Source organism: Loxodonta africana, chromosome 12 (genome assembly GCF_030014295.1).
Source record: "Loxodonta africana isolate mLoxAfr1 chromosome 12, mLoxAfr1.hap2, whole genome shotgun sequence".
Lineage (NCBI taxonomy): Eukaryota > Metazoa > Chordata > Mammalia > Proboscidea > Elephantidae > Loxodonta > Loxodonta africana.
In genome coordinates, this window is record NC_087353.1 from 57,697,685 (window position 1) to 57,725,515 (window position 27,831).

Sequence of the window (27,831 nt, forward strand, 5' to 3'; positions counted from 1 at the left end):
TTCTCCCACTCAAACTGCTCATGTGAAGGGTCAAGGACAGCAAACCCCTGAGGTTAGAGGCCCAGGCCCTACAGGAGAGTCCTGGTTGTTGTGCTTGTTTGGGGTCTGGATTTTGATGAACTTGGGGCCATCCCAGTCTCAGGAATTGAAAACGAGCAGTATCAGCAGTGGAACCTTTGAGAAGGGCTGTGAAGGGTCTGCTAACAGCTTAAGGAGCAGCCCTGTTACTCCACCATGTGGACACCGATGGGACAATGAGTGGACCACTGTGGAGCTGACAGCAGAGCTGCCTGCGCATCCACAAGTCCTCATCACTCAGAGCCTGGCCTTGGGGCAGTGGTTCCCCCCTTGCTGTTTCCCAGCTAGCTGGCTGAGCCTGCAGCCCTTTGCCAACTGACCTTGGCCTGAGGCCATGCCCATTCCCTTCTCTCCAGCCCCACGGCCCCTCCCACTCTGAGGCCCTCGTACCCAGGCTCTATGGCACCAAGCCTTCCCAGGCAGTGCTGTCCCTCCTGGAGGGCCCCCCTCAGCCCCCAAAGTGGGCTGCGGTCGTGGGCCGAGCCATGGCCCCCAAAAGATTTTCACGTCCTCCCTGGAACCTGGGGATGTGGCCTCTTACATGGCAAGTGTGGTTAAGGACCCTGAGACAGGGAATTGTCATGGATTATCTTTTTTTTTTTAATCTGGGTGGGGCCCAAGTTCAATGGCAAGTGTCCTTAAGAGAGAAGACACAGAGGGAAGGCGGCCACACGATGACGGAGGCAGAGGTTGGAGTGATCCAGCCTCACGCCTAGGAATACCTGGGGCCACCAAAAGCTGGAAGAGACAAGGAAGAACCCTCTCCTAGGGCCTTATGGGGGGGCATGGCCCTGCTGACACATTGCCTTGGGCTTCTGGCCTCCAGAACTGGGAGAGAAGAAATCTGTGGTATTTTAAGCCACTAGGTTTGTGGCCCTTTGTGAGGGGAGCCTCAGGATGCTGTTACAAATGGGAAGGTCAAGAATTCCAAAGACAAAAAAAAATTCCAAAGACAATGGGTCAAGTCACCTGGGCCTGTCTGCCTCCAGAAGGTTCCCAGGCCTGGCCTACAACTCAGGTGTGCCTCGTTGACCCCACTGTGTTCCCTACCCCCGCCCCCCGCCACGCTGCTTCACACATGCTCCCCATCCAGAGTCCCCCCACTTCTCCAAGTTGTCTGCAGCTCTCACGCTGGCCAACTGCACGGCTGGAGTCTGGGGAGTTGAGGGCTGGTGAGAGCAGGGTCCAAGGCCCAGGGCAGCCTAAACACCGCGGCTGCCATGGGTCTCCATTGGAAACATGCAGACTGGGGTCTCAGTTCCCAGGAACCAGGAGTCCCCCAGGCCAGAGGGAGCAGCTGGCCCCGCCCTCCGATGTGCACCTGTACACACCTGTGCACCTTCCCTCGGCCTGGAGCCCGGGTGTGGGAGGGACCACACTGTGTGAAGGACATAGAGTTATTACCATCTTCCAGCTGGGGCCGATCTGATTGTCAGGTGCTGTTTACACAGCAGCAAGAAGCTGCTCTATTAAGGGACACCTGCCAATGCCACCTGCGAGTGCCGCCTGCGGGCACCCTGTCATTCTACAGGCCCAAGGAGAGGCCACCGGCTTGCCCCCGAGGTCATGGCTCCCAGGCCTTTAAAACTTGGTGACAGTGGTCCCCGAGGAACACTGGACTGGGCTGCTTCCCAGGTGCCTCCACCTCCTCTTCATAGGCTACCCTGTGAAAGTTGATTTTTCCTTTCTGAAGGCAGCAAAAAGAGAACACCAGTATCAGCACATTAGTTCAACTTGTTGGTTGACTCCGTCGTCTGGGAGCCGTGTCTCAGGTGAGATCTGGTACCTGGGGGCTGTGTGGCCTCACGTGCTCCTGCTGTCAGGCTGTGGGGGCAAGTGCCAGCGGAGGGTCAGTGCCTAGAGGTGGAACAGTGCTGAGAGCTGGGGGCCCCTCAGGCAGGTGTCCTCACAGGGGTGAAAAACCTGGGGTACCCTGGTGCTAGGCATGTAGCTGGCCTCTCTGGATGCCGTGGTGAAGGGCTTGGGGGTCCCTAAGCCTGCATTCCAGCACAGTCCACAGAGACGGAGTTGACTTAACCTTGGGCTCTATCAGCCTCTGCGAGCTGGACGCAGGGTGAAGTGGCAGGGGCGACGTCTCTAGTCCTCCCGTGTTCCTGTTGCCGTGGCACTATGACCCACACGGGACCCCCCACCTCCTGCAGGATGAGGGCCTCAAGGCTGATAGAGACACTACTCGCTGTGGCCAGTGTGCTGCAGGTGGCCCTGTCCCTAAGAATAGCTGCCTTCAACATCCAGACTTTTGGGGAGACCAAGATGTCCAATGCCACCCTCTCCCACTACATTGTGCAGGTGAGCCAGGATGGCCAGCCGCAGGGAGCTAGCAGGGCCCTGGGCTGTCTGGGCTGGTGGTGGGGCTGTGGGCAGGTCACAGGGACTCTGTACGGGGTACCACTGGATATCTGGGCTCAGCCTCCACTGGTCAGTCAGGGCAGAACAGGCCTGTGGCCACCACAGAATCCCTGTCACTTTGCGTGGATCCAGTGGCTGGTGGGCCTCCTGTGCAGTGGAGTACCTCCCTCCCCCCTCTCCCCCAGATCCTGAGCCTCTACGACATTGCCCTGGTGCAGGAGGTCAGGGACAGCCACCTGGTAGCTGTGGGGAAGTTGTTGGACAGCCTCAACCAGTGAGTGACATGGAGGGCGGGGTACATTTTTGGGTTCAGCTTCTCTTCAGACTGCCCCTGGGATAGTGATGGGCCCCTTGGGTCCCCTGACCAGGATGTGTATCCTGCCTCTAGGCACGCAACAGGCACCTTCCACTTCGTGGTGAGTGAGCCGCTGGGACGCAACAGCTACAAGGAACGCTACCTCTTCCTGTACAGGTGAGACGAGGATGAGATGAGGGATGACAGACCCATGTCTGCTCCTCTTTGGGGTGCCAGCCCAAAGGCCGGGGGTTGTTTGGAGACCCCTGTGGCATGGAGACTACACTTTGTTCTACAGAGGCAGGAGCCAGAGGGCCAGAACAGACCCCACCCATCCCTGGGGGGGAAGGTGAGGCTGGAAGGTCTAGGAGCTGGGGAGGTTCTGAGAGGGTCTGTGCTGTGACCCATCGCCCAAGAATATGGGGACCAGCTTTCTCCCAAGAAGATGCAGCATCAGGAAGCCACCCAGCCCCAACCTCAGGTTAACCCGTTGCGGCTCTGCAGGCCTGACCAGGTGTCCGTGCTGGACAGCTACTACTATGACGATGGCTGTGAGCCCTGTGGGAACGACACCTTCGCCCGGGAGCCGGCCATTGTCAAATTCTCCTCACCCTTCACGCGTGAGCAACCCCACTCCTCCCCACAAGCCCCTGGTCATACGTAGCCATGACCTGGGAGCATGTCCATGCCCCAGGGCCCGTCCGTCTACCTTTTGGACTGGGCCAGGCTGCTGGCCCTGCTGTGGTGGGGCTCCCTCACCGTGTGCCCTCTTTGTGACTGTGGTTTGCCCTCAGAAGTCAGCAAGTTTGCCATCGTCCCCTTGCACGCAGCCCCGCTGGACGCGGTGGCCGAGATTGATGCTCTCTATGATGTCTACCTGGACGTGCAAAAGAAGTGGGACCTGGAGGTGAACCCTGCCCCAGTGGCCCCCGCTTGTTCCCTGGGCTGACAGGTCCCAGACTGACAGGACGCTGCTTCCACAGGACATCATGCTGATGGGCGACTTCAATGCTGGCTGCAGCTACGTGAGCCTCTCCCACTGGGCGTCCATCCGCCTGCGCATGAGCCCCACCTTCCGCTGGCTGATCCTTGACAATGCTGACACCACCGTGAAGTCTACACACTGCCCCTACGACCGGTGAGCGGTCCCCACAAGCAGCCGGGACTCCCGTCTCCAGCCTCCCAAATGCTTCACAAGCTTTTTAAAAAAAATTGTAGTGAAAATATACACAAGATATGGAACAGAACATGTGCTAGCTCAGTAATGTCTACATGTACAGTTCACTGACTCTGATCACATTCTCCAAGCCATGCACCATCTCATCTTTTCCACACTGTTCCACCACCATAAAGAAAGACCCAGTGCCTCCTAAGCAAATACACCCCCTTTCCCTCCCATCCCTGGAAACCACTAATAAACTTTGGTTTCTATATATTTGCTTATTTAAGTTAGATTATAATTTTTTCTCTTGTGAATGATTTATTCCACTCAGTCTGATGTTTTCAAGGTTCATCCATGTTGTGGCACGCATCAGGACTTCATTTCTCTTTATGGCTAAGTAGTATTTCCATGGTCTTGATATACCACATTTTGTTTATCCATTCATCTACTGATGGACATTTCAGTTTTTTCTACCTTTCGGCTATTGTGAAAAGTACTGCACACTTCTATTTGCATTTCTGCCTTCACCACTTCTGGGTATATACCTAGGATTGTGAGTCATTTGGTAGTTCCATGCTCAACTTTTTGAGTTACCACCAAACTGTTTTCTACAGTGGCTGTACCATTTTACATTCCCACCAGCAATGGGCAAGAGTTCCAGTTTCTTCTCTACAACCTTGTCAATACCTATTGTTTTCTGGTTTTTTTTTTTTTATCATTGTCATACTAATGGGGGTGAGGTAGTATCTCATTGTGGTTTTGATTTGTTGTCTCTAATGGCTAATAATAATATTTTTCATGTGCTTGTTGATCATCTGAATAATGCTCTAGTGAGATGTCTGTTCAGGTTCTTTGCCAATTGTTTTATTGGGTTGTAGAACTTTTTTATATGTATATATATATATATATACATATATATATACATATATATATGTATATATATATATATATATATATTTTGGGTGTTAGCGGGTATATAGTTCCTGAAAATTTTCTCCCCATCTGTAGGCTGTCTTTTCACTTTTTTGATAAAGTCCTTTGATTAAAAAAAAAAAAAAAAATTTTTATGAAGTCCACTTTTCTGTTGTATTATCTGATATTCCAACATTAAAAACTAATAAGCCCATAGTCCCCATCAGGCATACCTCTATCTAAGAATTTTATGGTTTTTAGTTTTCATATTTAGGTCCTTAATTCCATTGTGAATTGGTTTTTGTGTATGGTGTGAGGCATGGATCCTGTTTCATTCTTCTGCACGCGGAAATCCAATTTTCCCAGCACCATTTATCGAACAGGCTCTTCCTTCTCAACTGAATGGTCTTAGCACCCTTGTCAAAAATCAGTTAACCACAGACGTATGATTTCTGAATTCTCATCTCTGTTCCATTGGTTTATATGTCTGTTATTATACCAGCACCAGGCTGTTTTAATTATTGTGGCTTTACAGTATGTTTTGAAATTAGGAAGTGTGAATCCTCCTATTTGATTCTTCAAGATTACTTTATTTGAGGTCCCTTGCCCTTCCAATACAAATTTGAGCATTAGCTTTTCTTTACTTCTGAAAAGAAAGCTGTTTTAATTTTGATGGTGACTGCAATGAATTTATAGATTGCTTTGGGTAGTTCTGACATCTTCATTATATCAAGCTTCCCATCCATGAACACAGAATGTCCTTTCACTCTTTAATTTCTTCTAGTAATGTTTTAGTTTCTTGTGTACAAGTCACCTTCCTGGTAAAATTTACTCCTAGGTACTTTATCATTTACAACAGCACCTAAAAGAATGGTGTTTCTTTCCTTAAATTTCCTTTTCAGTTTCCTCAGTGCTGATAAACCTTGGTGGCATAGTAGTTAAGAGTGGCATAGTGGTTAAGAGCTACAGCTGCTAACCAAAAGCTCGGCAGTTCGAATCCACTAGCCGCCTCTTGGAAACCATAGGGGGCAGTTTCTACTTTGTCCAGTAGGGTTGCTATGAGTCTGGATTGACTCGATGGCAACAGGTTTGGTTTTTGACAAGCTGTAGCAGATCCACTGATGAAATGGCATAAAATCTCTTGATTTTTGGAAAAGCACATTTAAAAAGATGAGGCAGATGCTCATCCTGCTGTTCCAACGAGCACTTGGGTTTTAGGACCCCCAAAGCTGTGGCAGTTTTGCTTCCCCTGTGGGGAGGGGGCCTGAATGGGGGGGTGGGTACTGCCCTCAAGCTCATCTGGCTCAGCTTGCCACAGCTAGGAGAGGTCCAAAGGACCCTCCCTCCCATGAGGGAACAGGACAGGTGCCCACTCATCAGCTGAGATGAGCTCACAGAGGGATGTGCTGGGATTAGCAATTTCAGTCATGGAGCCAAGACTGTAAGGTGACCACTGTCTGTCCTGCCATGTTGCAGGATCGTGGTTGCTGGAACATCCCTCCAAGACGCTGTTGTCCCTAGCTCGGCCATGCCTTTTGACTTCCAGGCTGCATATGGACTGAGTAACCAGATGGTATGTTTTCTGCTTTTCTGTCCTCACACCATGGGGACTTGGTACGTGACACACAGCATGGTGTGACCCCTGGCCATAGCAGCTTTTTGGCTAGATGGTTCCTGAAGTCACTGACTGGGGAGAAAAGGCCAGATCTCCTTCCTGGCCCGCTCTGGGGTAGGGAGACCTGCAGAGGTGGTGGCGGTGTCCTCCCCTGCTCCTCTTCCCTAACAGGTGCCCAGAGCACTTTGTGGGTGCTGGGTGACAGCCCACCCCATACGAGCATCATCTCCACAATGACCGCATGTTTCCCCTAGGCTGAAGCCATTAGTGACCACTACCCTGTGGAGGTGGCACTGAAGTGAGCCTGATGCAGTGGCACCCCGGCCAGCAGCTGGGAATCCGGTGACTCATGGGTGGCAGATTCAGCCCCAGGGCCTGTACACTGACCTGACCTGTGTGCCACAGTCAAGTCCTCGGGGGGGCATGTCGACACTGGTACAGAGATGTCACTACCCCACCTGCCTCTCAGAGCCTGGACAAAAACATGACACTTAGATTGAGAAATACCTTTAATTGAGGTAAATAAACTCAAACTCAAGGCGGTGGTCTCAGTATTATGTCCGGGCCTCCTCACATCCTGGTGGCTGTAGGGGCTCCTCCCAGCACTCAGTCTCGTTGTTCCCTCTCCTAGAGAGAGGATGGTCACGGCAGGGTGGTCCTACTGTAGGCAGGGCCCTGGGTGCTCAGTGCTTCTCCAGAACTCTGGTGAGGAGCTCATTCAGGCGGCCCACCATTGATCTGGGGTCGTCAACGAGCCCTGCTGCTATCATGGCGTTCTCGTAGATCTGAAAGGCAGGAGACAACCATGTTAGCAGGAAGGTGGCTTGGTTCTTGTTCCAACTCAGGGGCCCAAAATGCAGGGAAGAAAGAGGAGGGCGTTTCCTTTTTAAACAAAAGGGAAACTCAGCTGTTGTCCCTCCACTCTCAGAGCTCCGCAGGGGTGAGGCCAGCAGCCTTCTTACCTGATCCACGAGCAGCTGGGCCAGGTCAGGATCACTTGCTCTGAGCTGACTGAGCTTCTTGATCAGTGAGTGCCTGCAACACATGGAAAGTCACCATTAAGGTGTGTGTTCGGGGCTGGGCCTGCTCAATCAGCACAGAGGGCTCTAGCTCATGTACCAGTCATCCTTCTGAAAGGCTGGGATTATCAGAGCGTTAAAAAATGTACAGGGCTGTCCAGAATAAAAAAACAAGGTGTACACAGACTAGAAAGGAGGTATATATACGTGGTCAGTTACAGACTTGATTGTTACCCAGAAAACCTGGAAAAGTTCCTACATTAGGGGGTGCAGTGAGATGGCCGAGTAAAAAAATGAACATACAGTAAGACACTATAAAACCAAACCCGTTGAGTCTGACTCAGCGACCCTACAGGACAGAGTAGAACTGCTCCCAAAGGGTGTCAAGGAGCAGCTGGTGGATTCAAACTGCCAACCTTTTGGTTAGCAGCTGAGCTCTTAAAGGGACAGAAAAGACCACAGATAAGGGGAAACTTTCCCTACATTCATTAATCCATACATTTGATGATTGCTTTATATTAAAAGACTTCTACACCTAAGCAAGCTAATATAAAAATTCACATAAACACAAAAGAACAGCCAGGAAAAGCTGGGCAGGGAAGGAAGTCCCACATGTTAAAACATTATGATAAAGCTCTAGTAGTTAAGCCAGGGTAGTTCTGGAAAAGGCAGAGAACTCAGTGAGGAAATGTAGGAACAGACCCAAATACTCATGGATTCAGGACAGAGATGGCACTTCGCATAAGAGTGGAACACAGTGATTACTCAGTTAGCCCTGGTGTCATCCAGGAAGTGGTTAAGCTGGATCCTACTTTACTTCTTAAACCAAATCCCACATGGATCAAAGATCAGTTGTAGAGAATAAAACCACAAAAGCACAACACTAAAAGAAGGCAGACAGAAAATGTTTTATATTCTTGAAAGGTGAAAGCTTCTACAAGCAACATACAAACCCAGAAGCCAAAAAGAAGGGAGGATAAATTTAGGCTATATAAAAATTAAAATTTGTCTGCAAAGGAAAAAATACCACAAACAAAATTGTTTAAGCTTACTCAAGAATCAGACACGGAAGGTGCAGACTCAGCCATCCCGTTTCCTATGCCGTTCACAGCAGTGTTGGCTGAAGACCAGGAGGAGAGTCTTCACGCCCTAATGTCTGCATGCTCCTCTTATGCCATTCAGCAAGGTGCGGCAGGGTGCGCAGCTGGCACCCACCCTCCTGTAACAGAGCCGCGCGTGCATCGTCTCTGGAAAGACGCACAGGGACGCGATGGGCAGGGAACTTTGACTATAAACTCTCCTGAATTCTGATCCAAGTGAATATATCGCAAATTTTAAAAGCAGAGTAAACTTTAAAGTCCCTGGGTAAAGGAAACTTCTGCCCGGCTCTCATAAAGCTGCGTCGTGGTGGAGCACTTGTCACTCGGCACCTGCAGCCATGCACTGAACTGTGCAGTCCTTCTACAAAGAGGAGGACTTCCTAAATTGCTGGCCAGAAACCAATCAGACCTTCCCTGGTAATTCATGCAGCCTCAAGAGAAGGGAAAAGGAATTCCCCAGAGGGAATCAATAACATCCAAAGGGAAAGGATGGTTATAAAACGTGGGAGGATACTTAGGATAAAGAGACAAATGAAACAGTCAGACATGAACTAATTAAAAAAAAAAAAAAAAAGGCTGTAAATGGAGAAAAAAGTCCAAAAGAAAATACATAGAGTGGATTGTGGTGGGCGGTAAGGTGATAGGCAGTTTTTCTTTCTTCATTTTCTAAAATTTTTGGTAAAATCGATTTCCAAAAAAGGGAAATCTGGGAACCATGGTTTCAGGAGACATCTAGGTCAATTGGCATAACAAAATGTATTAAGAAAACATTCTGCATCCCACTTTGGTGAGAGGCATCTGAGGTCTTAAATGCTAGCAAACTGCCATCTAAGATGCATCAATTGGTCTCAACCCACCTGGAGCAAAGGAGAATGAAGAACACCAAAGACATAAGGAAAATACGACCCCAAGAGACAGAAAGGGACACACAAACAAGAGACGCCATCACCTGAGACTGGAAGATCTAGATGGTGCCTGGCTACCAACGATCACTGCCCTGACAGGGAACACGAGACAGAATCCCTGATGGAGCAGGAGAACAGGGGGATGCACATCTTAAATTCTTGTAAAAAGACCAGGCTTAATGGTCTAAGACCAGAAGGACCCTGACAGTCATGGTCCCCGGACCCTCTGATAGCCCAAGATTGGAACCATTCCCAGAACCAACTCTACAGACAGGGATTGGCCTGGACTACATGATAGACAATGATGCTGGTGAGGAGTGAACCTCGTGGCTCAAGGAGACACATGAGACTATGTGGATGACTAATGTCTGGTGGCAGGATGAGAAGGAAGAAGGGGACAGGAGCTGGTTGAATGGACACGGGGAATACAGGGTGAAGAGGAGGAATGTACTATCTCATTAAAGGGAGAGCAGCTGGGAATGCCGGGAGGGATATGTATGGCTTTTTATATGACAGGCTGACTTGATTTGTAAACTTTCACCTAAAAACCACCCACTGCTGTCGAGTTGATTCCGACTCATAGCGACCCTATAGGACAGAGCAGAACTGCCCTGTAGAGTTTCCAAGGAGCGCCTGGAGGATTTGAACTGCCAAGCTCTTGGTTAACAGCCGTAGCACTTAACCACTACGCCACCAGGATTTCCTTTCGCCTAAAGCACAATAAATAAATTTAAAAAAAAAAAAAAAAAGGGAAATCTGTCTTCATATACAATAGCAATTGTATATGAAGCATATACAAAATGAAAATTTAAATATCCAACTAGTAAGACATGCAAGAATAATGCCAAAGAATGCACAGGTATTCTCCAGAGAACACCAGTTACCTAAAGATATTAAATAATCTTGGATGGAAATTGGTATCGTAAAGATGCTAATTCTCTCATCAGCACCTGATCTCTAAAATCTACATGATACTACAAAAACTCAACTGCAAAAAGACAAATAACCCAATTAAAAAATTGGCAAAAGATATGAGCAGACACTTCACTAAAGAAGACATTCAGGCGGCTAACAGATACATGAGGAAATGCTCACGATCATTAGCCATTAGAGAAATGCAAATCGAAACTACGATGAACTTTCATCTCACTCCAACAAGGCTGGCAGTAATCCAAAAAACAAAATAATAAATGTTGGAGAGGCTGTGGAGAGATTGGAACAGTTATACACTGCTGGTGGGAATGTCAAATGGTACGACCACTTTGGAAATTGATCTGACGCTTCCTAAGAAAGCTAGAAATAGAACTACCATACGATCCAGCAATCCCACTCCTTGGAATATATCCTAGAGAAATAAGAGCCTTTACATGAACAGATATATGCACACCCATGTTCACTGAAGCACTGTTTACAATAGCAAAAAGATGGAAGCAGGCGAAGCCAAGATGGCAGAATAGACAGATGCTTCAGTCGAGCCCTCTTTACAACAAAGACCTGAAAATATAAGTGAAACAAGTATATTTGTGACAAGCTGGGAGCCCTGAGCATCAAAGGCAAGCTTAGAAAACGAACTGAGGGACGGGGGAGGAAGAGGCCGTTCAGAAGTAGAGAGGAGTTACTGGACCTGAATCACAGGGAGCCCTCAGGCACCATTACTGGAGCAGCAGCGGCAGCGGTGGACTAGTACTAGCGTTCGGCCACAGTTTCCTCAGGGAGAAGCAGCCAGCCACGCAGCCCACTTGCACCTCCGGAACCTGAGGAGAATGGTGTGTTCTCGGCAAAAGCTAAGTACTTGCGTATATTTTACCGCACCCCCCCCCCCACCACAATCCCCAAGCCGGCTTCACCGGCTGAATCCCTGGGCCTGAGATAGACCCTGGTGAGCACCTAGACTCATCCGCCCAGCCTTGGGGAAGGAAAAAATCTGCAACTGGGGGGAAAAGATAATTTGCTAGCTCCATTAACCGGGGGGAGCTCAACACAGAAGCGGCTCCTGTCCAGGCATAAACCATCCGTGGACCCTGAGCACCCTTCCCTTCTCCATGGATCTGTGTGGGCCTATTTCAGGAAAATAGGCCCTTGTTGGCAAACTCCAACTGTATCAGCTGCGCGATGGGGAGGTGGGTGTTTGACATTTGACACTGTTTTGCCTATTAAAAAAGGTCCTCACCTACCCACAACTGGGACCTAAGGACTGGTACCTCCACTCGGGTCACCCAGCCACCCGCAACAAGTGTCCAAAGACAACTGGTACTTCCCAGTCCTTACAACCAAAGACTTTGGGTGCCCATGGTCCCTCTGCAGAACCCACTCACCAGCACGCTCTAGGGAACAGAGATGCGTTTTCCTCAGAGACACATGGGGTCTGTTCTCAGCCCCCTGCCTTGTTCAGAGCATGACCCCCTGCTGCAATCAGATACTGGTATATACACCAATCACCCCTGCCCCTCTAAGACTGTAGGACAGAGCCTGTACCACACACTTGATACCAGCTACCTGGAAACCTGAGCTGAATTCATACAAGAAAACTGAATGGACTCCTAGACTGACATACCTGATAACAGCTCCAGACATCTGGGGACAGGATGTCAGAGCTCCGAAGGTGAAAATAATCAAGCTAGCTCACTCAAGCAACCCATAGGGTATACCAAAACAAAGCAAGCAGCTACGACACAGTAAGCAAGCATAAACTAATACAATAACTTATAGATGCCTCAGAGACAACAGTCAATATCAAGTCACACAAAGAAACAGACCATGATCACCTCAACAGGCTCTCAAAACAAAGAATCCAGGGATCTTCTAGATGAAAGTGCATTCCTGGAATTACCAGATGCAGAATACAAAAGTTTAACATACAGAACCCTTCAAGACATCAGGAAGGAAATGAGGCAATACGCAGAACAAGCCAAGAAACACACAGATAAAGCAACTGAAGAAATTAGAAAGATTATTCAGGAACATAATGAAAAGTTTAATAAGCTGGAAAAATCCATAGACAGACTGCAATCAGAAATTCAGAAGATTAACAATAAAATTACAGAATTAGATAACTCTGTAGAAAGTCAGAGGAGCAGAATTGAGCAAGTAGAAGCTAGAATTTCTGAACTGGAAGATAAATCACTTGGCACTAACATATCTGAAGAAAAATCAGATAAAAGAATTAAAAAAAATGAAGAAACCTTAAGAATCATGTGGGACTCTATCAAGAGAAATAACCTACGAGTGATTGGAGTACCAGAACAGGGAGGGATAACTGAAAATACAGAGCAAATTGCTGAAGATTTGTTGGCAGAAAACTTCCCCGATATTGTGAAAGATGAGAAGATATCTACCCAAGATGCTCACTGGACTCCACATAAGGCAGATCTTAAAAGAAAGACACCAAGACATATTATAATCAAGCTTGCCAAAACCAAGGATAAAGAGACAATTATAAGAGCAGCGAGAGATAAAAGAAAAGTCACCTACAAAGGAGAGTCAATAAGAATAAGCTAGGACTACTTTGGCAGAAACCATGCAGGCAAGAAGGCAGTGGGATGACATATTTAAAAAACTGAAGGAAAAAAAATGCCTGCCAGAAATCAAATATCCAGCAAAACTGTCTCTTAAATATGAAGGTGAAATTAAGACATTTCCAGATAAACACAAGTTGAGGGAATTCATAAAAACCAAACCAAAACTACAAGAAATACTAAAGGGAGTTCTTTGGTTAGAAAATCAATAATATCAGGTATCAATCCAAGACTACAACACTGGACAGAGCAACCAGAAGTCAACCCAAACAGGGAAATCCAAAAAAACCAAGCAAGATTAAAAAAAAAAAAAAAAAGCCCAGCACAGGGTAATGGCGATGTTATTGTATAAAAGAAGACAACATTAAAATAATAAAGAGGAACTAAGAAATGTAATCATACACCTTCCATATGGAGAGGAAGATACGGTGATACAAAGAAATAAAAGTTTTAAATTTAGAAAAATAAGGGTGAATAATAAGGTAACCACAAAGGAGACAAACTAGCCTACTCATCAAAATAAAATACAAGGGAAAATTACAGACTCAGCAGAAACAAAATCAACAACAACAAATATGAGGAAAGGACAATATATAAAGAAAATCTACTCAGCACATAAAATCAAGTGGGAAAAAGAAACTGTCAACACACAAAAAAAGACATCAAAATGATAGCACTAAATTCATACCTATCCTTAACTACCCTGAATGTAAATGGACTAAATGCACCAATAAAGAGACAGAGAGTGGCAGAATGGATTAAAAAACAAGATCTGTCTATATGCTGCCTACAAGAGACACACCTTAGACTTAGAGACACAAACAAATTAAACTCAAAGGATAGAAAAAAATATACCAAGCAAACAACAATCAAAAAAGAGCAGGAGTGGCAATACTAATTTCTGACAAAATAGACTTTAAAGTTAAATCCATCAAAAAGGATAAGGAAGGACACTATATAATGATTAAAGGGACAATATACCAAGAAGATATAACCATATTAAATATTTATGCACCCAATGACAGGGCTGCAAGATACATAAAACAAACTCTATCAGCACTGAAAAGTGAGATAGACAGCTCCACAATTATAGTAGGAGACTTCAACACACCACTTTCGGTGAAGGACAGCATCCAGAAAGAAGCTCAATAAAGACACGGAAGATCTAAATGCCACAATCAACCAACTGGACCTCGGAGACAAATGCAGAACACTCCACCCAACAGCAACCAACTATACTTTCTTTTCTAGTGCATATGGACCATTCTCTAGAATGGACCACATATTAGGTCATAAAGGAAGCCTTAGCAGAATCCAAAACATCAAAATATTACAAAGCATCTTCTCTGACCATAAGGCCATAAAAGTGGAAATCAATAACAGGAAAAGCAGGGAAAAGAAATCAAACACTTGGAAACTGAACAATACCCTGCTCAAAAAAGACTGGATTATGGAAGACATTAAGGATGGAATAAAGAAATTCAGAGAATCCAATGAGAATGAAAACACTTCCTATCAGAATCTTTGGGACACAGCAAAAGCGGTGCTCAGAGGCCAATTTATATCAATAAATGCACACATCCGAAAAGAAGGGCCAAAATCAAATAATTATCCCTACAACTTGAACCAACAGAAGAAGACCAACAAAAGAATCCCACATGCACCAGAAGAAAACAAATAATAAAAATTAGAGCTGAACTAAATAGAAAACAGAAAAACTGCAAGAATTAACAAGACCAAAAGCTGTTTTTTTGAAAAAATCAACAAAATTGATAAACCACTGGCCAAAGTGACAAAAGGAAAACACAAGAGGAAGCAAATAACCCGAATAAGAAATGAGATGGGTGATATTACAACAGACCGAACTGAAATTAAAAGAATATCAGATTACTATGAAAAACTACACTCAAATTTGAAAACCTAGAAGAAATGGGTGAATTCCTAGAAACACACTACCTACCTAAACTAACACAAACAGAGGTAGAACAACTAATAGACCCATAACAAAAGAAGAGATTGAAAATGTAATCAAAAAACTCCCAACAAAAAAAAAAGCCCTGGTCAGGACAGCTTCACTGCAGAGTTCTACCAAACCTTCAGAGAAGAGTGAACACCACTACTACTAAAGGTATTTCAGAGCATAGAAAAGGACGGAATACTACCAAACTCATTCTATGAAGCCACCATATCCCTGATACCAAAACCAGGTAAAGACACACAAGAAAAGAAAATTACAGACCTATATCCCTCATGAATGTAGATGCAAAAATCCTCAACAAAATTCTAACCAATAGAATTCAACAACATATCAAAAAAAAAAAAAAATTTCACCATGACCAAGTGGGATTCATACCAGGTATGCAGGGATGGTTCAACATTAGAAAAACAATTAATGGAATCCACCACACAAATAAAACAAAAGACAAGAACCAGGTGATTTTATCAATTGATGCAGAAAAGGCATTTGACAAAGTTCAACACTCATTCATGATAAAACTCTCGGCAAAATTGGAATAGAAGGAAAATTAGTCAACATAATTTATACAAAGCCAACAGCCAACATCACCCTAAATGGAGAGAGCCTGAAAACATTCCCACTGAGATCGGGAACCAGACAAGGATGCCCTTTATTACTACTCTTATTCAACATTGTGCTGGAAGTCCTAGCCAGAGCAATTAGGCTAGAAAAAGAAATAAAGGGCATCCAGATTGGCAAGGAAGAAGTCAAAGTATCTCTATTTGCAGATGACATGATCTTATACCCAGAAAACCCTAAGGAATCCTCCAGAAAACTACTGAAACTAATAGAAGAGTTCAGCAGAGTATTGGGATACCAGATAAACATACAAAAATCAGCTGGATTCCTCTACACCAACAAAAAGAACATCGAAGAGGAAATCACCAAATCAATGCCATTTACAGTAGCCCCCAAGAAGATAAAATACTTAGGAATAAATCTTACCAGAGATGTAAAAGACTTATATAAAGAAAACTACAGTACACTTCTGCAAGAAACCAAAAGAGACTTACATAAGTGGAAGAACATACCTTGCTCGTGGATAGGAAGACTTAACATTATAACAATGTCTATTTTACCAAAAGCAATCTATACATTTAATGCAATTCCGATCCAAATCCCAACGACATTCTCTAATGAGATGGAGAAACAAATCACCAATTTCATATGGAAGGGAAAGAGGCCCCGGATAATAAGGCATTACTGAAAAATAAGAACAAAGTGGGACGCCTTACTTTACCTGATTTTAGAGCCTATTATACCGCCACAATAGTCAGAACAGCTTGGTACTGGTACAACAACAGATACATGGACCAATGGAACAGAATTGAGAATCCAGACATAAATCCATCCACATATGCACAGCTGATATTTGACAAAGGCCCCAAAACAGTTAAATGGGGGAAAAGACAGTCTTTTTAACAAATGGTGCTGGCATAACTGGATAGCCATCTGCAAAAAAATGAAACAAGACCCATACGTCACGCCATGCACAAAAACTAACTCAAAATGGATCAAAGCCCTCAATATAAAATCTAAAACGATAAAGATCATGGAAGAAAAAATAGGGACGTTAGGTGCCCTAAAGCATGGCATAAACAGTATACAAAACATTATAAAGAATGTAGAAGAAAAACTAGGTAACTGGGAGCTCCTAAAAATCAAACACCTATGCTCATCCAAAGACTTCACCAAAAGAGTAAAAAGACTACCTACAGACTGGGAAAAAGTTTTTAGCTATGATATTTCTGATCAGCGCCTGATCTCTAAAATCTACATGATACTGCAAAAACTCAACTGCAAAAAGACAAATAACCCAATTAAACAACGGGCAAAAGATATGAATAGACACTTCACTAAAGAAGACATTCAGGTAGCTAGCAGATACATGAGGAAATGTGCACGATTATTACCTATTAGAGCAATGCAGATCAAAACTACAATGAGATTTCATCTCACTCCAACAAGGCTGGCAGTAATCCAAAAAACAAAATAATAAATGTTGGAGAGGCTGTGGAGAGATTGGAACACTTATACACTGCTGGTGGCAATGTAAAATGGTACAACCACTTTGGAAATCGATTTGACGCTTCCTTAAAAGGCTAGAAATAGAACTACCATACGATCCAGCAATCCCACTCCTTGGAATATATCCTAGAAAAATAAGAGCCTTTACACGAACAGATATATGCACACCCATGTTCACTGCAGCACTGTTTATAATAGCAAAAAGATGGAAGCAACCAAGGTGCCCATCAATGGGTGAATGGATAAATAAATTATGGTATATTCACACAATGGAATACTACTCATGGACAAAGAACTGTGAGGAATCTGTGAAACATTTCATAACATGGAGGAACCTGGAAGGCATTATGCTGAGTGAAATCAGTTGCAAAAGGACAAATATTGTATAAGACCACTATTATAAGAACTTGAGAAATAGTTTAAACTGAGAAGAAAACATTCTTTCGTGGTTACGAGAGGGGGGAGGGAAGAGGGCGGGAGAGGGGCATTCACTAATTAGATAGTAGATAAGAGCTACTTTTGGTGAAGGGAAAAACAGCACACGATACAGGGGAAGTCAGCACAATTGGACTAAACCAAAAGCAAAGAAGTTTCCTGAATTAAACTGAATGCTTTGAAGGCCAGCATAGCAGGGGCGGGGGTCTGGGGACCATGGTTTCAGGGGACAGCTAAGTTAATTGGCATAATAAAATCTATTAAGAAAACATTCTGCATTCCACTTTGGATAGAGGCATCTGGGGTCTTAAACGCTAGCAAGCGGCCATCTACGATGCATCAATTGGTCTCAACTCACCTGGATCAACGGAGAATGAAGAACACCGAGGACACAAGGTAATTATGAGCCCAAGAGACAGAAAGGGCCACATAAACCAGAGACTACATCAGCCTGAGACCAGAAGAACTAGATGGTGGCCAGCTACAACCGATGACTGCCCTGACAGGGAATACAACAGAGAACCCCTGAGGGAGCAGGAGAGCAGTGGGATGCAGACCCCAAATTCTCATAAAAAGACCAGACTTAATTGTCTGACTGAGACTAGAAGGACCCCGGTGGTCATGGCCTCCAGACCTTCTGTTGGCCCAGGACAGGAACCATTTCTGAAGCCAATTCTTCAGACATGGATTATACTGGACAATGGGTTGGAGGGGGATGCTGGTAAGGAGTGAGCTTCTTGGATCAGGTGGACACTTGAGACTATGTTGGCATCTCCTGTCTGGAGGGGAGATGAGAGGGTGGAGGGGGTTAGAAGCTGGCGAAATGGACATGAAAAGAGAGAGTGGAAGGAGGGAGTGGGCTGTCTCATTAGGGGGAGAGCAATTGGGAGTATGTAACAAGGTGTATATAAGTTTTTGTGTGAGAGACTGACTTGATTTGTAAAGTTTCACTCAAAGCACAATAATAAAAAAAAAAAAAAGACGCCAATTCTCTCGAAATTGATATTAATCTTCAGCAGAACCACAACACTATGTAACTTAGGCTAATTTTTAAAGTTTATATAAAAGCAAGGACCAAGACTAGCCAAGACATCTTTGAAGAAAATTAAAGGGAAAACTCACTTTACCAAATAGAACCAAAAAAACCAAGCCTGTTGCTTTGGAGTTGGTTCTGACCTGTGGCAACCCCATGTGTTACAGAGAGAACTGCTCCATAGGGTTTTCCAGGCTGTTGTCTTTACAGAAGCAGATTGCCTGGTCTTTCTTCCATGGAGCCACTAGATGGGTTTTAATGACCAACCCTGAGGTAGTAAGTCATGAGCCAATCATTGGGCCACCCAGGGCCCTAGTTTACTACATAGAGACTTGTAGAAACACTGAGTGGTGCTGTTAGTGCAGTACTGGACAAGGACAGACCAGAGCCCAGAACCTGGGCTCATGGGGAACATGGTGCTGGGACAACTGGCATTTGCATGGAGTAACTGGTAATTATAGATGGGTCAAAAACCAATATGAAAGGACCAAACCTCAAGATTTTAGAAGGTAATAACAGGAGAATATATCCGTGACTCCAGGGGTAGGGAAAGACTTCTTAAGATCCCCAAAATGCCACCTAACAAAGATTTAAATTTGATTATATTAAAATTAAAACTTTCTACCCATCAGAAGAGTGGTGCAGTGGTTAAGAGCTCGGCTGCTAACCAAAACGTCAACAGTTCAAATCCATCAGCCAGTCCCTGGAAACCCAATGGGGCAGTTCTGCTCTGTCCTATAGGGTTACTATGAGTCGGAATCAACTCGACAGCAATGGGTTTGGCTTTTTTTTTTAACCCATCAAAAGAGCTTAAAGCAAGTGAGAAGGCAGAAAAGATATATGCAACTCATAAAGCACACAAAGCCTACAAATCAATAAAAAGAGACTGAAAGGAAAGTGGAGCAAAAGTCCTGGAAGAGGGTGGGCCCTAAAAGGGCAGGCCACAAGCAAGCCAGCAAACATCTGGGAAGGTGCCCACCATCACTGGTTACCAGGGGCTTGGCGCGTCACAGTTGGGAAATGGGGGTGGGCGCAGCCAGGCTGGAGAACAGAGGGGCCCTGTATGGTCACGGTAAAGACATGCCAGTTTCATCAGTGGGGACACACCTCTGAGAAACTTGCACACGCGCACCAGACACAGACCACAAGGCTCCTGGCAGCCTCCCTGCGGATTGTCCCAAGCTCCCCAAATGGCTGTCAAGGTAGAAGGGGTGAATTAACGTGATATGCTGTTCAGCTGTGAAAATGAATGAACTACAGCTACCCACAACACAGATGGGGTCTTAACACAGAAAAGTAAGATTTCAAAAAGCACACACATGGGTTCCACTCACGTGAAGTTTAGAATCGGGCAGAGCTCAACTTGCTGCTCAAGGACACCACATAGACAGCAAAAGTCAGCCTATGGTTACCTCGAAAAGTGGGATGGGATTGTAGCGGGGAGTGCCTGGGGGGCCAGCAATGTTCAATGTCATAATCTTTATGTGGATACAGTCTAAAGTTACACTTCCACTACTACATGGGAATTCTCTTTATAATTATCAAGCCGTACAGGTTTTTTTTTTTTTTTTCTTTTGCAATGCAAGATTTATTGTTGGATCAGAATACTTATCAGGGGAGCTTCAGGCCCCAGTGGGCGATGGATTTTTTCCAGGCTGGAATGTGATGGCAATGATGGAAAACTTCCAGAAGGAAGTAAAAAAACAATCAAACCCCAAGGTACACTGAGCTGAGGTGATTTGTTATCAACATTGCCCACATACCATCCGTGTGATAAGTGGCTTTAGCTGTGCAGTTTTCCTGTCCTTCACAGTTGGGATCTGGGGGTTTGTACACCTGATGATAAAGAACAATTCTAAGACACATCCCTGGAACAGGACTTTCTATTGAGTTGTCTAATTCTGTAATTTTATTGTTAATCTTCTGAATTTCTGATTGTTGTCTCTCTGTGGATTCTTGCAGCCTATTAAATTTTTCAATATGTTCTTGAATAACCTTTTTAATTTCTTCAACTGCTTCTTCCTTGGCTTGTTCTGCATACTGCCTAATTTCCTTCCTGATGTCTTCTGTACATTAATCTTTTGTATTCTGCATCCAGTAATTCCAGGAAGACACTTTCATCTAGACGATCCCTTGATTTTTTGAGAGCTTGCTGAAGTGATCATGGTCGGTCGCTTTATGTGATTTGATGTTGACCGCTGTGTCCGAGCCATCTATAAGTTATTGTATTCGTTTATTTTGTTTGTTTACTATATCCTAGCTTCTTGCTTTGTTCTGGTTCAATATGCCCAGATGGGCTGCTTGAGTGAGCTACCTTGATTATTTTCACCTTTGAAGCTCTGACGTCCTTCACAAGATGGCTAGAGCTGTTATCAGGTATACCAGTCTAGGAGTCCACTCGCTTTTCTTGTATGGATTCACCTCAGGTATCCAGGTAGTGTGTCAAGTGTGTGGTACAAGCTTTGTCCTACAGTCTTAGAGGGGCAGGGGTGATTAGTGTAGGTACCGGTATCTGAATGCAGCAGGGGGTCATGCTCTGAAAAAGACAGGGCTGAGAACTGTCCCCCAGGCGTCTCTGAGGAAAGTGTGTCCTCCTTCCCTAGAGCGTATAGGTGGGTGGGTTTTGCAGACAGACCATGGGCACCCAAAGTTTTTGGCTATAAGGACTGCGAGGTGCCAGTTATCCTTGGACCCCTGTTGCAGGTGGATGGGTGACCAGAGAGTAGCCACTAGTCCTTAGGCCCCTGATGTGGGTAAGTGAGGACCCTGTTTAATAGGCAAAGCCGTTTCAAACATCAAGCACCCACCTTTCCACTGCATAGCTGCAACAGCTGTAGTCTGCCAACAAGAGCCTATTCTGAAATAGGCCCATCCATACAGGTCCATGTAGCGGGGAAAGGTACTCAAAGCCCACGGACCGTTTATGCCTGAACAGGAGCCACTTCTGTCTTGAGCTCCCCAGGTCAGTGCAGCTGGCAAATTATCTTTTCCCCTAACTGCAAATTTATTCCTTCTCCAAGGCTGGGAGGATGACTCTAGGTGCTCAACAGGGCCTATCTCAGGCCCAGGGAAATCAACAGCCACTGAAGCTAGCTTGGGGGCAGGGGGCTCAGTAAAATATACGCAAGTACTTAGCTTTTGCCAAGAGTGCGGTTCTTCTCTGGTTCCAGAGGTGTGAGTAGGCTGTGTGGCTGTCTGCTTCTCCCTGAGGAAACTGCAGCCACTCCCGGGAATGGCGTCTGAGGGCTCCTGGCAATTCAGGTCCGGTAACTGCTCTCCACTTCTGAACTGTCCCCCTGCCACTCAATCCGTTTTCTAACTTTGCCTTTGATTTTCAGGGCTCCTAGCTTCTCATAAACATAATTGTTTCACTTGTTTTGTCCAGTCTTCGTTGTAAGAGCAGTAGCTGGGAGCGTCTGTCTATTCTGCCATCTTGGTCCCGCCTCCCCCAAACCATACGGATTTTATATGCTTTTCTTATGTGTGAGACATCATAATAAAAGAAGAAGACAGTTTCCACACATTTCTCGACAGGTGAGAAATGAGAATGCCTGTTACCTGCACCAGGAGCCCAGCGCTCACCTGGGGTTGATCTCCAGGGTGGGCTGCAGGATCTGGGCACGCTCCTCATGGGTCTTGGCCAGCTGCTGCATGCGCAGAAAGTGCCGAGCGGCCCCCATCTCCAGCACAGTGATCATGGCTGGGTGGGTGTCCAGTCGGAGGGTCACCTGCAGCAAGGCCAAGGGCTTGGGTGAGGGGTCTCAACCAGGCCTGACACCCTGCCCCTCCCCCTCCGACCAGACATGCCAGAAGCAGGGTCTCTCTGGGGACTGGCTGGCGATGCCCCCTCCAAACCATTCCCTAACGGGAGGGGACTGGCCTGCTGTCCCACGTGACATTGCTGTAATAGCATTCTGTATGTCCACTGTTAAGGACTGAATTGTGTCCCCTAAATATATGTATTATAAATCCTAACCCCTATGCCTATGGGTGTAATCCCACTTGAAAATAAGATTTTCTTTATGCTTACGAGGCCATATCAGTGTAGGGTGTGTTTAAGCCAATCACTTATGCGCTATAGAAGATTAGGCACAGAAGCAAGGAAGCAGATGGAGAATACGGATGCCAAGCCACATGAAGATCACCCAGGAACAGAGGCTGAGAAAGAGACAAGGGCCTTACCCTAAAGCCCGTGCCCCGAATTTGGACTTCCAGCCTCCTAAATAAAATACATAAACACCTAAACGATAAATCCCTGTGTGTCAAAGCTGCCCGCCTGTGTCTGTTAGAGCAGCACAAGGAGACTAAGACAGGGATGCCTTCCCCAGAGTCGCTAGGTTCTAATTTGTCAGTTACCATCAAAGCTCTGTCATGTGGCCTATGACTAAGCTCTACACCACCTCTCTAAGAACTCCAAAGACTGGCGCCCATGTCCGCAGGCCCCCCACTAGGTGGGCCTGTCCATGGGGCCTCTTTTTGGCCTCAGCCCCGTCCACCAACTGGTCTGAGCCCTCAGGCTGCTATGGCCCTATTTTGTCAGGGGCACCTCTTCCCAAGAACCAGTCAGGGCTGTTCCTGTGAGCAGCCTGCCCTCCACTCACCCACAGGCCCTAAGCCTCCTGATCCCCAGTGGCAGAGGGAGCCCGGGAACCAGCGGCACCACAGCCTGGCGTGGTGGTGCCTGGCCGTGGGACTGCATCCTGGAATGGGGGTGATGATCTCACCCACCTTGTAGGTAATGATTTGAGGTTTAGCCGAGTTGTGATTTGTATTTAACTAAAACACTCTGGAAGAGCACTAAGTAATGAAACCCCATCTGCACATGTGGTTCTTGATGCTCCTGCCAGCTACTTCTGCTCTTCAGCTCCTGGGGTCCCGCCCTACAGCCTCCAGGGGCCATGCCACCATCTCCTGTGGACCCCGAGTCCATCTTCCTCTGTTGTCACCCCACCAGGCACACCTGCCTCTCCTGGGCCACTCCTGGACGTGGCCCTGAGCTGGATGCTCAGGCCTAGCAATGCAGCTAGACCAGCAGGCCTTAGCTCTCTCAAGCACCCATAACCCCATTAGCACCCAAGCCAGATTAGTGCCCTGTCTGGGGTCTAGGACGGGTCATTCCTTCTCTTGAGTCTCCCATGTCTCTAGCCACTGCACCTCCTAGCAGCTCTGTACCCAGGACGATCCTTTGCCTCCACCAGGCCCCCAGGCCCTCGTCTGCTCTGCCTCTAATGTTCTCCACAAAGTGGATGGAATGGTGAGGCAGACTCCACCTTCCCACTTCAGCAACCCTCCTGGGCAGCCTGTGTTGCATGTGTGTGCTGATGAGCAGCAGTGTGTCTGTCTCCTGCACACTGAGTACACCAACCTCGGGCACAGGAGACCTCACCTTCACGTTGGTGACGTGTGACCCCAGTGCATTTCTCATCCAGGCTATCAGGTCCTCAGTCTCCTTCTCTGACAGGCGCTCATCAGCTACAGAGGAGCAGTGAGTGTCAGCCTGGATGCCACCGCTCACAATCCCCCCCAAACGACCACCCAACGACCACCCCCACCCCCACCCCCCAACCACGGCCCACACCAGGCAACACAACCACAGTAACTATGGGACCTGAAGCACCCACACCCTGATGCAAAGCCCCGTCCTGGCTCTCTGACCATAACTGTCCACCCACCAAAAAGACAAAGCCACCAAAAATGCTTTTCATCTAAACTGAAGCAGACAGAAGTAGAACCTCTCAAAGACACTCTGCCTGCCTGCAGCCCACGTAAGGGCTGTAGGAAGACTATCTTTGATTCTCTTAGGAAGTTCAGGCTAATTCGGGAAGCCACACTGGAAGGACCACGGGGAGAACCCTGGGGTCTAGGCAGGGAAGCATTTTCCATGAACCATGAAGACGTTTACAAACAGCTTCTTGTCTCTTTCTGGTCAGAGGCCCCATATGACTGGGACAGCCCCCATATAAATGCACCACAGGCCAGAGGCACACCGCCGCAGTGTCCCCCCCGCCAGCCCACCAGCCCCAGGGCAGCCACGGTGGTCCTGGGCCCCAGGTACTGCACAGGGTCTAGGGGAAGGAAGGACACTGACCTGGGGACCCGTCCTCAAACTTCTCCTCCTTGTAGTGATCGATGACAATATCTGTCTCCACAGAGATCAGCTTCTTCTTGTCGAACTCATGCAGATGGAGCAAGGTAAGCTCATCAAGCTGCTTGTAGCAGAAGAGAACCTGGGAATGTTTGCAAGGTTAGGACCGGCCTGGCCAGAGTGCCCCCATAACAGGAGGGAGGGATGCCCGAAGAGGGAGAGGGCAGCAGCTCAGCCCCACACCCCAGGGAGCCCCATGGGGATGCAATAGGATGCTGAGTTCCTGGGACACGGGGACCACACTGGTTGACCAGATGGCCTGAGGACAGCTGGTTGTGTCTTAGCAGATACCCTGACTCTACTGCTCATAAAGAAACCACGTCCCACCTGAGAGAGACCCCAGTGAGACCTCTGTGTCTGTGAACTCACTATTGGCAACTTGTGGCTTGGCACCTTCAGCCACCTTACACTGAGCACAGGCATAAGAGATTCAAGGCACTCCCCTCAGAGGGCTGTACTCTGCTGGGTTCTCTGCATGGCTCTGGGGGCTAAGACGATGTGCAGCCCTGCCTGGAGAGTCCACCCACCTCCATGTTTTTCTGCTTCATGGCCTCATAGTACGGCGAGTGCTCAGCCAGCTGCCGGCTGGGCGCACACAGGTAATAGATGTTGCGGGTGCCGGCCTGCATGCGGCTGGTGTAGTCCACGAGGCTGGTCAGCTGCCCCGCGGGCAGGGTTGAGGACTCATAGCGCAGCAGCTTTGCTATGTCCTCCTGCAGATAGACAGAAAGATGGCATGTGGCTGCTCCTTCTAGCCATGCTGGGAAAGTCACCCTACAGGGGTTGGGCTGGACACACATGCTTTGCCACAGAGGCAGCACAGGCAGCAGCCCTGGAAGCCAGGAACACATCTGCGTGGGGCCGGGCAGCTGACCAGGGGTGGCCTTGGACTGGCTCTAGAAGCCATGGTGGACAACTGAGCACTGTCAGGACAGGCTGTGCACTGCCTGTTCGGTCCCAAAAGTATGGGGAGAGGCCTCCAGTGAGCGGCTTTCTGGGCAAGCTGTGCACCACAGTCCTGGGACAGACAGGTCCTGCCCGAGGCAGCCCGCTCCTGGACCCTGCGCCCTCCTCCTTGCTGGTGATGGAGCCCTGCCCCTGGGCACCCCATGTCTCTCATCCAACGTCCCCACAGCGTTCGCATGTTCATTTCTGGCCCCACCACGCAAAAGGTTCTGGTCGAGCTTTATCCTGTTGACGGCATCACCAGAACAGTGAAATGCCCGTTCTCTTAACTGTTCTCTTACAAGCAGGTGGACCACCTCGTGCAGGAGTGAAATGCCCACCACCCACAGCGTGCTGTGCCAAGGGAACCCAGGCTTGTGTCATCCCGCCCTCTACTCCAAAGAGCTGGACACACCTCACCACAGGCCTCTGGGTCCGTTCCAAACTGGCCATGGCAGCGTGTTTGTGATAGTAATTACCTGTTGCCGTTTCAACTCATAGCAACCCTACAGGACAGAGCAGAACTGCCTCATAGGGTTTCCTGGACTGTAATCTTTACCAAAGCAGACTACCACATCTTTGTCCTGAGCAGTGGTTGGTGGGTTCCAACCACCCACCTTTTAGTTAGCAGCAAGTGCTTAATCACTGCACCACCAGGGCTCCTTGTGATAGTGAATACATTACTTAAATTTTGTAAAACAATGAAGATGAGCGCAAAAAGGAATACTTATCAGTGTTTCTAAGTTAACAATGTTGAATGTTTTGAAAGATTCAATTAAAGCAAGTCACTAAATAGTGTTCCTGGAGTTTTGGAGATTAACACATGAATCTGAGAAGTATCCTGAAATTTCTAGGTGTGTGACAAGCTCTGGACAATGTCTCAGACCTGTGGCCCTGTGAAAGTCCAGTGATGTAAAGCTTGACTTGGAACCAGAGGCCCTTCGTCATACAAAACACAAGTTCTGTAACTTAAAAAAAAAAAAAAAGAAATTAATGGAAACTGAAACTGCTTCTGCCTGTAAAAGCGGAAAAAGACAAGAAGTGGCGAGTGGACACAGCAGTGGCTAAGCTTCACTTCTCCAAACACCAGTGAGAATGGAAGAAAGGAAAGACTGAAATTCCAAAGCCTCTCTCTCAGTTTTTGTGCCTGAAGCTGCATCGTCCACTGTGGCCTGAGCCTTTGAAGTATGACGGGTCCGAGAAGAGACAGTGCATATCTACGTCCTTCCAGCTCTGGTTATTAGGGGTTGGAGGGCGGCAAGGTCCATCCACATAGTTAAGGCATGGTTCCTGCGGAGCACTGGGACACACAGAGTCAAGACGCCCCATCAGCCAAGCCTGTGGAGCAATGCCCAGGGTGCCAACTGCATCCTCATGTCTAGCTTCCTCCATCTGTGGCCCCAAGTCAGGCCGCCGGAAGGCCCAGCCCTACCTTGACCTCCTGCTCAGTGGTGGTCACGATGCCTTCCCTCACGAATAAGCCATAGTCTTCAAAGAATTCCGCGTACTTCTCAGAGTCTTTCTTACTCTGGTCCATGAAGAACTTTATCAGCCTCTGCTGCAAAACATCTCGGAGTTTCCTACAGAACAAAAACGCAGTTATCATCAGCAAGCAATTCTATGAAACACAGATGGCCAGAAGCACATGAAAAAAGTTCGGCCTCACTAATAACTGGTAAGTAAAAAAAACAACATACCACTATTGGCTAAACTGAAAAAGATTTAAAACCAAAAGGGGTAACAACCCTTGGCAAACCCAGAGGAGGAGGGTTGGCAGAGTGAAGTGTGCCCCCCACAGGAAGGAACATCAATGACATCCCCTCCTGGAGGCCATCAGCCACAGCATCGCTGAAGCAGGCCATCATGAAATGGTTATTAAGGGTTATTAACCACCCCCACCCCATAATAGTTATTTTTCAGAAAAGTCTACTCTTACTACATTTTTGTTACAACTTTTTTTTTGTGTGGCATTACGTTTTGCTTTATTTTTTTAATAATATTTTTATTAAGCTATCAGTGAACGTTTACAAATCAAGTCAGTCACATACAAGGTTATATACACCTTACTCCATACTCCCACTTACTCTCCCCCTAACGAGTCAGCCCGCTCCCTCCTTCCAGTCTCTCCTTTCGTGACCATTTTGCCAGTTTCTAACTCTCTCTACCCTCCTATCTCCCCTCCAGACAGGAGATGCCAACACAGTCTCAAGTGTTCACCTGATACAAGTAGCTCACTCTTTGTCAGCATCTCTCTCCA

The 27,831-nt window shown here is 46.9% G+C and overlaps 2 protein-coding genes across 6 annotated transcripts in view; one reads left to right on the forward strand and one right to left on the reverse strand.

Moving 5' to 3' along the window:
* DNASE1 (deoxyribonuclease 1) overlaps positions 1–6,888 on the forward strand; it is a 67,519-nt gene extending 60,631 nt beyond the window's left edge. Inside the window, exons 4-10 of one of the 2 annotated variants that reach the window (XM_064295493.1) lie at positions 1,772–2,388; positions 2,634–2,722; positions 2,837–2,920; positions 3,248–3,400; positions 3,506–3,650; positions 3,727–3,881; positions 6,294–6,888. In XM_064295493.1, coding sequence (XP_064151563.1) covers positions 2,209–2,388; positions 2,634–2,722; positions 2,837–2,920; positions 3,248–3,400; positions 3,506–3,650; positions 3,727–3,881; positions 6,294–6,456 — 969 coding nt within the window. In that variant the 5' untranslated portion in view covers positions 1,772–2,208 and the 3' untranslated portion in view covers positions 6,457–6,888. Of the gene's footprint in view, positions 1–1,771; positions 3,142–3,247; positions 3,401–3,505; positions 3,651–3,726; positions 3,882–6,293 lie in introns of those variants that run through there. The other variant, XR_010323611.1, reaches the window with a different exon arrangement.
* Positions 6,889–6,923: 35 nt separating this feature from the next.
* Positions 6,924–27,831, reverse strand: part of TRAP1 (TNF receptor associated protein 1) — an 83,087-nt gene continuing 62,179 nt past the window's right edge. For 2 of the 4 annotated variants that reach the window (XM_064295488.1, XM_064295489.1), the window contains exons 12-18: positions 27,007–27,154; positions 25,157–25,342; positions 24,573–24,711; positions 23,871–23,956; positions 22,067–22,212; positions 7,395–7,467; positions 6,924–7,217 (exon numbers count right to left, since the gene is read on the reverse strand). In XM_064295488.1, coding sequence (XP_064151558.1) covers positions 7,116–7,217; positions 7,395–7,467; positions 22,067–22,212; positions 23,871–23,956; positions 24,573–24,711; positions 25,157–25,342; positions 27,007–27,154 — 880 coding nt within the window. In that variant the 3' untranslated portion in view covers positions 6,924–7,115. Of the gene's footprint in view, positions 7,218–7,394; positions 7,468–22,042; positions 22,213–23,870; positions 23,957–24,572; positions 24,712–25,156; positions 25,343–27,006; positions 27,155–27,831 lie in introns of those variants that run through there. The other 2 variants (XM_064295491.1, XM_064295490.1) reach the window with 2 other exon arrangements.